General features: G+C 42.1%; 1 protein-coding gene across 1 annotated transcript; it reads right to left on the reverse strand.

Moving 5' to 3' along the window:
- Window positions 1-248: 248 nt before the first annotated feature.
- On the reverse strand, window positions 249-8272 carry prdm12.L (PR domain containing 12 L homeolog; the record flags this gene model as incomplete). Its single annotated transcript, NM_001086385.1, is given in 5 exon segments — window positions 249-1108; window positions 1587-1698; window positions 4133-4288; window positions 5816-6006; window positions 7881-8272. Coding segments are annotated over 5 exon segments (1068 nt in total). The 3' UTR covers window positions 249-722.
- Between the last annotated feature and the right edge of the window lie 1626 nt (window positions 8273-9898).

Consider the following 9898-nt stretch of genomic DNA (forward strand, 5'->3'; position numbering starts at 1 on the left):
AGCCACCCCCTGTTAGAAAAACACTCTCTACTTCCTACTTCCTGAAAGCGGCCATCTTGCATTTCTAACCACATCCACTGCTGAGAGCCACAGTAACCAATAGCAACCAATACTGATATGCGGCCAAACAAATCAGAATGCGAAAGCTCAAAGAAAAAGATGTTGCTTTCAAATTAAGGAGAAAAACTCCCCGTTACCTTGCAAAGGACGTCACAGCCTACATTCAGGAGAAATTCACTAGGACGCAATTTATTTGTTTGTTCCTTTATTTTGGGAATAAGTGATCATTACAGAAAGGTACAAATATCTTACAAATATTCTACATGTCACGGGGGACAGCAGGTTGTACATATTTACAGAAATAAAGTGACTCGTTTGTTTCATTTTCCCATTCAGGGGTTAAAACCCGATACATATACTTTAGAGGTAATATACGTTCATTTCTTTGTTTTTGTTTGTTTTTTTTAATAAGATATTTATATATATATTTATATATTTATTTATATTAAGCCTTTATACAAGGTTAGCGTCAGCTAACAGAATCTGCAGAGCCTGGTACTGCTGGAGGACCCCTGTGTGAAACAGGCCAAGGCTTGATGGCACGGTAACTCCAACTGCCACCTGCAGAATAAACATAAACAGATATGGCAGCTCTGTCCAATACCAAAGAGCGTAGTTCATATTGAAGCTAGGGTTCGAGTTCAATGCAGTGGGCATGGCCTTCACAGCACCATGGTTGGAATGTGGTGTGCCAGGGTGGCAGGGTGTGGCACTGGCAAGGTTGGGGAATGGGTCTGCAAGGAACCATTGGGTGGACGGTGCCTGGCGCTTTTCTGATGGGCTCGTAGGCCGGCCAGCTGTGAGTAGGCGCTTTGGCACACTTGGCATTTATACGGGCGCTCCCCAGTGTGCAGGCGGACGTGGTTACGTAGGGTAGAGGACTGGCTGAAGCGGCGGTTGCAGAAGCGGCAGACAAAGGGCTTGTCTAGGGTGTGGATGCGCATGTGGGAGCGCAGGTTGCTGCGAGAATTGAAACCACGGTGGCAAATGACACAACGCATGCGGCCTGCTAGCGACGGCCCTGTGGAGTCCACGATTCCAAATTCCTCTGGGAAAGGGGAAAACAAAAATCACATCAGTTGTTAATTTCCTTATTCGTCTTATGAACGACAGATCCCAGCATTCTTTGGAGTCGCTGTCTATTATTTATAAAGTGCTAGGGTGCGGTGTATTCCTGTGCTGAGGGAAGAAACTCCAAGGAATAATATCTGAATCTGGGGGATGAGTGGAACTAATAATTCAGCAATAGCCAGAGGGGCACTGAATGGTGTCACTTTAAGGGATCATTCATTTATATATATAAAAAAAAAAAAAAACAGATTTGTATAAATAAATAAATAAAATTGAAGCAGGAATTGTTTCTCAGTAGAGTGGGGGGAGTAAATTTCCTGAAACCATTCTACTTCCTAATATTATTTAAGAGTCTCCTGACTAGGAAGTGCCACCAAAACAGCTTCCCGGGGAACACACTTACTAAATGTGTCAGTGGCTTACAATCCCAACAAAGTGGAGGATAAAACACTCACCTTGCTTGTTCTTTTTCTGTTCCTCTTCCATTCCTGGTACCCCTGGGATTCCAAGGAAGCTACTCAGGGAATTTCCATACCAAACCAACAACTCCTGATCCGGTGGGATAGTCTACAGAGAAGGAGGCAACGTTAGTTCTCTCCCTATTGAAAAATACTGATTTGTAGTAAATGCACACATCTTTACCACCTAGAAAAATCTTTGCTCAACAGTAATATATGTAGACCTTTCACCATCTCTCCCTACTATACCTGCTATCCCACAGTCACACTCCCTTCCCAGAGACTATTATCCCACTGTTACTATAGGCACCATCTTTCCCTACTATACCTGCTATCCCTCAGTTACACTCCCTTCCCAGAGACTATTATCCACTGTTACTATAGACACCATCTCTCCCTACTATACGTGCTATCCCACAGCCACACTCCCTTCCCAGAGACTATTATCCACTGTTACTATGGACACCATCTCTCCCAACTATACCTGCTATCCCACAGTCACACTCCCTTCCCAGAGACTATTATCCCACTGTTACTATAGGCACCATCTCTCCCTACTATACCTGCTATCCCACAGTCACACTCCCTTCCCAGAGACTATTATCCCACTGTAACTATAGGCACCATCTCCCCCTACTATACCTGCTATCCCACAGTCACACTCCCTTCCCAGAGACTATTATCCACTGTTACTATAGGCACCATCTCTCCCTACTATACCTGCTATCCCACAGTCACACTCCCTTCCCAGAGACTATTATCCCACTGTTACTATAGGCACCATCTCTCCCTACTATACCTGCTATCCCACAGTCACACTCCCTTCCCAGAGACTATTATCCACTGTTACTATAGGCACCATCTCTCCCTACTATACCTGCTATCCCACAGTCACACTCCCTTCCCAGAGACTATTATCCACTGTTACTATAGGCACCATCTCTCCCTACTATACCTGCTATCTCACAGTCACACTCCCTTCCCAGAGACTATTATCCACTGTTACTATAGGCACCATCTCTCCCTACTATACCTGCTATCTCACAGTCACACTCCCTTCCCAGAGACTATTATCCACTGTTACTATAGGCACCATCTCTCCCTACTATACCTGCTATACCACAGTCACACTCCCTTCCCAGACACTATTATCCACTGTTACTATAGGCACCATCTCTCCCTACTATACCTGCTATCCCACAGTCACACTCCCTTCCCAGAGACTATTATCCACTGTTACTATAGGCACCATCTCTCCCTACTATACCTGCTATCCCACAGTCACACTCCCTTCCCAGAGACTATTACCCCACTGTTACTATAGACACCATCTCTCCCTACTATACCTGCTATCCCACAGTCACACTCCCTTCCCAGAGACTATTATCCACTGTTACTATAGGCACCATCTCTCCCTACTATACCTGCTATCCCACAGTCACACTCCCTTCCCAGAGACTATTACCCCACTGTTACTATAGACACCATCTCTCCCTACTATACCTGCTATCCCACAGTCACACTCCCTTCCCAGAGACTATTATCCCACTGTTACTTTAGGCACCATCTCTCCCTACTATACCTATTTATTATTAATAATAAATAAAATGGGTTTGTGTTTTGATATCATTCTGGGTTTCTCCTTTTGACTCCCCACTGGTAGCTCTGTGGTTACCAAGGCCACTGGTGAATAGGTTATTTTACACGGTTCAATTAAACAAACGCACCAGGGGATGCGGGATACAAGCAGTGAATGGGGAAGGGGGGGCAGTTCATTATGTTGGGTGCTTGTGTGAGCTATTGGCTCCTAACAATGCAGTAAGTGGTGACCTTGGTGGGGGGGAAGAGAATGAAAGACAGGGCAAACTCGCATTAGACCTGATCAAGGGGGGAATCATAACGAGTTAAATCCCTGGCTTGTCGGGAGGAAATAAAGAAATGGTAAGGTATGTAGAAGGCTTTTATTAGCTAACTGATGTTTATAGAAATGAATTCCAGGAGCACTTAAGTCTCTTGTCCAAGCTTGGCTGCAGAAGACATCTATGAGCCTCTCTTAGTTCATGAGATATTCTCTGTACCCTGCCATTTGTTGGATGACAAATTGATTTCTCTTTTCATGTATGACAAGAGAATAACCTTCCCGCTGTGATGGGAATAGAAGAGCACCCTATTCTGGCTGCTGAAAGCTCCGTAATCAGGACTAACAGTGATGCTCAACTGAAGCCCACCAAGGTCTTCTCTATTCTTAAAGATAGAAAAGAGACAACTATATATTTTCCCCCATTTAATATTGTTTTCATTTCAGTAGAGAAAGATTGTGCCAGTACCCTGCTGCTAAGAAAAAAGACAGGGGTGCCCTAGAAGAACAGAAGAACCTGGTGGCAAACCTAAGTGGGGTGATGGGGGAACGCTAAAAAAGGTTGCATCCAACTGAACTATTGTGGTTTTATGGTAATGCTGGATGGCACATGGAGGATAGTTCTAGTTGGCATGAATAGAAGCCTAAGTCAATCAACGCTCTAGCTCATCTCATGTGGACTCACCTCGGTGGCTTTGTAGAAGATGCTGTTGCCAATCTGCACAACCTCCAGGTTCTGCTCTTGCTCATTCCTTGCACACTTGATGTACGTCATCCAACTGCGATGGTCCTCTTGGCTGGCATCAATAAAATAGCGCACGGTGCCATCTTCATTAAACACCTGGTGGGACCAAAACATACAATGATGGGTTATGAACAGCTCTATGGATCATTAGAACTTATGGCACAAAGTTAAAGCTTTCTCCATGTCTAATAACCTGCATCAACTAATCAATAAGAGGTTTTTGTTTACTGGTTAACTGTTTCAAAGCAAACATCTGATTGGTTGCTCTGGGTTCCTTGACCTGATTAATACCTTGTTACGGTTTCAAATATTCTGTCTATAATTTCAACTTCTCCAATCATCCAATTAGGAACCCTTCTATGTAGCTTAGCTGGTCTTTAACTGAATGACTGCTGTAATGGGTAAGCAGCTACAAAAGGATGCTGGGAGTTGTAGTCCTGCAACAACTGAATGCAATAACAATCTGATGGAATTCAAACCTCATTGGAAATGTAATGAGCTTGATAAATACGATGGGGATTGCCAATTATATATTTATATTTTTTAATATCCAAATGCCCCTTATACAATGCAGCCTGTTAACATACAGTAAGAGAAGCAGCTACTTGCCCACAGAGCTTACAATCTGATATCTAAAAATAATCTACTACAGCTTTTTTTTGTGTGATTTTTATATAGTTTTTATAGTGATTGAAACTAAAATTCACATATGAAATCAGAAAATAATACTAATATTAGTAATATTGTGTAATATTGTGCATAGGAAGGTATGGGCAGGTAAAAAGAATCTCACATCCGATATAAATGTGGATCTTCCATTGCTCTGTTTCAGTCCTTTTAATGCTAATTGGGTTTTTATCTAATTTCTTTAGTGGTAAAACTGTCAGCCCCTTATAATTACATGAAAATTGCCGCCTTTGTTTCCCCCCTATTAAAGTCATCATTAGGTTAAACAGATAAACAGTAATGAGAGCTCTGCTCTTTACATGAGATAAATCACTTTAGGGTGTGGGTTGTGTCATGACACTGATAAGCTTGTCTCTCGCTTTCTTTTCAACTGCTGGCTGTGAAAGTGCTAAGGGGCATGGGGTGGCGGTAGGGGTCTTGTAGGGGACCCAGGGGTCCATAAGGTGGTGCTGCTGCTTATGCACATCTTGGAGCTTGTCAATCACTATATACATTTTAACATTGGGCACATAGACAATGCGTTGGAGAATTAAAGTAGAAAAGCTGAGTTGATATCAGTTAAGATTTAGAGAGTATGGACCCCCAATACAAAAAATGTTGCACCTTTCTGCCCCTAGTATTACATTAATATGAGGTTTTACCCAACTGCTGCCTCAGTTGTTACTTTAATGCCTTTACCACCTGTATAATTGGCTGTATAAGTGGGGTTCACCTGGATGTGGGTGACACAGAGCTTAAACGACATGACCTCTCATTGCTATTGGCTGTGTCTTGCTGCTGCTGCCTGAGACTTGCTTTCAAGTTCTATCTAATCAAGTTCTAATCTGATTCAATTAGCTGCCCCCTGGGGCTACACTTCTTGCCCTCTCTGCTATGTAAATAATTGAGAAGGGACCAGATATCTGTGTGTGCACCTCACCAGTGCCTGGGACTCACCTCCCACATCAGGTTGTTGTTTTTGCACAGATCCACATGCTCTGGGGAAATGACTCTGCCAGTGAAAGGACCCATCTCTGTGCCAGCTTTGATCCAGGTCTTGGAGAAGATGCCCAGTCCCTCACCAGGAATGGAACTCTGGGCAATGATGACTTCAGAGGGCAGCACCAAGCTGGAGAGCTTCTGGACTTCTGTAGACAAGGGAGGGCAAAGGGGTTAGACTAAAGAAATGCCAACTCATGATGCCAATGTGGGCACCTCTGGGGAAGAGAAAAGGTCAGTGGGTACCTTTATGAAACCTGTAGCAAGGTGGTTAATGATATTTGGCACCCTGAGTTCCTAACTAAGGCTAAGTTGGGTGATGAAATAAGCAGCACCTGCATTTGGGTGCTATACCAGCTTCATGTTGGCATATATATTAACAAGGAGCAGCGGGCACTTCCTAATGAAATCTGTAATCTGTCATATATATATAAATGCCACCTGGACACAGATATAACAGCAACAGGAAATAAGTTAATAAAGTAATTTCATTATTTAAAAATATATATGTATAAAAATATAATAGTAATAGTTTTCGTTCTGTTCGATTATTTCTCAACGAATTTCGTGCATAAGAAGTACAGAAAAGCGATTGCGGCGCATTTATGAGACCGAAGACATTTAATTAATTTTTCCCGTGCGCTTTCTCTTATTTCCCGACAATTAGTTCTGACGCCCGTATCCAAATAAGTCGTTGTATTCCCGTCACAATAGTTGGTTAAAAATGTTGCTGTACTGAAGCGTTTGTAGTGTCTAAATTGGTAATTAAAATAAAAGCGCAATAGTCTACAGATCGCTGCGATCTTTCCCGACTTAAAAAAAAATGCAAATTTTAAATCCCGTTGAAATAACCCTTTTTTTTATTATTTCGTACCTGCGGGGTGTTTAAAAAAAGAGGATATTTAAAAAAAAAAAAAAAAGTGGGTTGAATGGAGAGGGGTTAAATCGTGTCACCTATATTTGCAGCCAGCAATTTGTCACACTGTTAAAGAGACAGGCATTGGTGAAACTCAAGTAGAAAGGAATGACTAATTCTAAATTCATTAGCCTTTATGAAAGCCGCAGCGATACATTTCTGTCGCATGTACACAGGGGGGTCTATAAAGGCTCTGGAATTTCACAGACAAAATGGGGAGATTAAATGGTTGACATGATATGAATGCAAATGGATTTTTAGTTTTCATGGCAAATTAAGGAAGGAACAGTAAGGAGAAAGGCTGGGGACAAAGCCTGGGCAATAGATGCCAAGAGAAGGCAAAGAGATTGATGAATGGGGGGAATAAGATCTTGAGACATATTCAAAGAGAAGGGACTTTTTATTGACCCCCTTGGCCTGTCTTGGAGTTGGTTTAAGTGGGAACGTTGCACAGGTCAATCCCAAATTAACTAAGGGAATTAAAGGAAAAAGAGCTTTCTCCTGGCAGTCTGCGGCTATTACACGCCTTGCTAAGCTGCAAGGGGAACACTGAGGGTCCCCTCCGAAAATTCATATTGACAAGGAGAGGGGAGCAAAGGGGGAGAGGAGAGAAAGGGGCAAATTGGGCGGATGGAATGGGAAAAAGTCAAAGGGGATTTTGGTGAGGGAATGTGAGGAGAAAAGAGTTGGGGGTTTTAAAAGGGAGGTTTGTAAATGTCACAGAGCGCTGGGAAACTTCCAAATCAAATCCACTGTTTGTGTTTGTGATTGTCTGAGGGGTGCGAGAAAATTGTGTATTATCCACTTTACAGGTACCGTCTGTCTAGTGCGTCTGTCTGAATTTATCTCTATATATTCACTTGTTATTTATCTATCCATCTATTTATCATCTATCTATGTATCTATCTATCTATCTATCTATCCTTGTTGTCTTTTCATGCCCTCTATATCTATATGTCTATGTATGTGTCTGTCTGTCTGTCTATAAGGAAGGGTTGGATGGCCAGTAGAGTGAGTAGGATCAGAGGTGTTTGGGAAGAGAAGAAGGAAGAAGTTGGGTACAACACAAGAGAATAGCTGCTCCCTCAGTGCCAGTTGGGTACTCACCCCCTGAGAAGGACTGTGCCAGGACCTCTGCGGTGAAAGCAGTTTTGGGGCTGATGTGATTGTTCTTCTCCTCAAACATTTGTTCCCCTAAGACGTTTCTCCAGCGCCCATAGAGGAAGCTGTGTAGGATGTCCGAGGTAATGAGCTCTGCCAAGGAGAGCCCTGGCTGTTTGAGCCCAGCCTTCAGCACCAACGCTTCAGCCGGCAGCACCGAGCCCATCATCAATTCTGCCTGCAAGTCTGACCCACGCGGACGCGAGAGAGCACCAAGCGCAGGTATCAAAGTTAGAGGGAGATGTGAGCGCACACCTTGAGCTTTGCACCAGTCTCAGTGTTTGCTGGACACAGAGAGACACACAAGAGAGACACACAGAGACCTCCCTCCTCCAAACAGTAGACTTGCCTCAATGCTCCTCTCCCAAAGCCCCCAGCCTCTATTTATGGCTTTCAATGACCCTCCTAATTGCTTATTAATCACCTCCCTCACGTTGCAACATACACTTGTTCCACTACACAAAAAAGAGCCAAACCTAAAGAGATCCCCTCCCTCTGATAGACAGAAATAGGGGGTGGGTGTAGGGGGGGGGGCTTCACATGCCACCGTTTAGCCCCCAGTATAGGCACAAGGTCTCTCTCTGGACACCTGCTCTTACACCACCTCAAATCTCTCTCATTCCCAAGAATTCTTTTTTTACCCCACTTTTCCATCATTTGCTTCATACCTAGCGCTGAACATCTGAGCAGCTCAAATCCACCGCAGTTCTACTAAAATAACTACACTTAAATATATCCAGTTCAAATAAATCATTTGTATTTTACATATAATTGTTCACAGTCAAGTTTTGTATTCGTTATCTTCTCCGCTAAATTGTGTTTGTATCTAATTGCGCCTGATGCGCAAACAAAATACAGATTTGCCCTTTGATTACTCGATAGATACATTTCTATAGCGATTTCGTTTCCTAATCTCATCAGATCGCCGCTTAATGTGGTTTAAAATACTTGCAGTGAAGAGGAGGATCGCTAAAAGCGCTGATCTTTATCGAATTCTCTTTTTATGTGCAAAATAAAAGAGACAATTACTAATCTCGCCTGATAAACAAATAATCTATTTTCAAAGCGGGGTTTGTTAGAAGGGATTAAGGGTAAACGAAATATCGTCTTTCTTGCCTTGGGGATTCCAATAGAGGTGGGATCTTTTTTGGATTAATAAAATGATGGATTGGTTTAACGGGATATGTTAAACTGCGCTAGCCTGGTGTCAGAAAACAAATGATTGCTAAATTAAATGAAGCAATTGACGGGGGAGAGAGATTGAAATTTTCGGATAAAAGGTTTCCCCTCTCGAATGTGTAGTTTTTTTTATGATGATTATATTCCATGATGTTCTTATTGGGATTAATGCTAATTGGCACTTTAGCGACCAGTGTCCTCGGCTGTATTATATGTAAGAACCAATACAGGGCACTGGGTGCTGGGGTGGGGCAAATAGACCATTACTGGCATAGGGTGAAAAGAGAAGAAAGAAATACAACCTGTACTGAAACCAAAGAGGTGACTGAGCCCCTCAGAGAGAATAAACTACTTGTATAAATGTGTGCCTATATATATATATATATATATATATATATATATATATATATATATATATATATATATATATATATATATATATATATATATATATATATATATATATATACCAGCAATAGATAGACAGAGAGAGAAATAGATGAGATAGCGAGATAGAGAGATAGAAAGAGAGACAGATAGAGACAGACTACCATAGATACATAGACAGATAGATAGATAGATAGAGAGAGAGAGAGAGAGAGAGAGAGAGATAGATAGATAGATAGATAGATAGATAGATAGATAGATAGATAGATAGATAGAGACAGACAGACATAGATAGACAGACAGAGACTGACAAACTGAAAGAGAGACAGATAGAGACAGACAACCATAGATACATAGACAGATAGATAGATAGATAGATAGATAGATAGATAGATAGA

The sequence above is a fragment of the Xenopus laevis genome, chromosome 8L (genome assembly GCF_017654675.1).
Source record: "Xenopus laevis strain J_2021 chromosome 8L, Xenopus_laevis_v10.1, whole genome shotgun sequence".
NCBI classification, from domain to species: Eukaryota; Metazoa; Chordata; class Amphibia; order Anura; family Pipidae; genus Xenopus; species Xenopus laevis.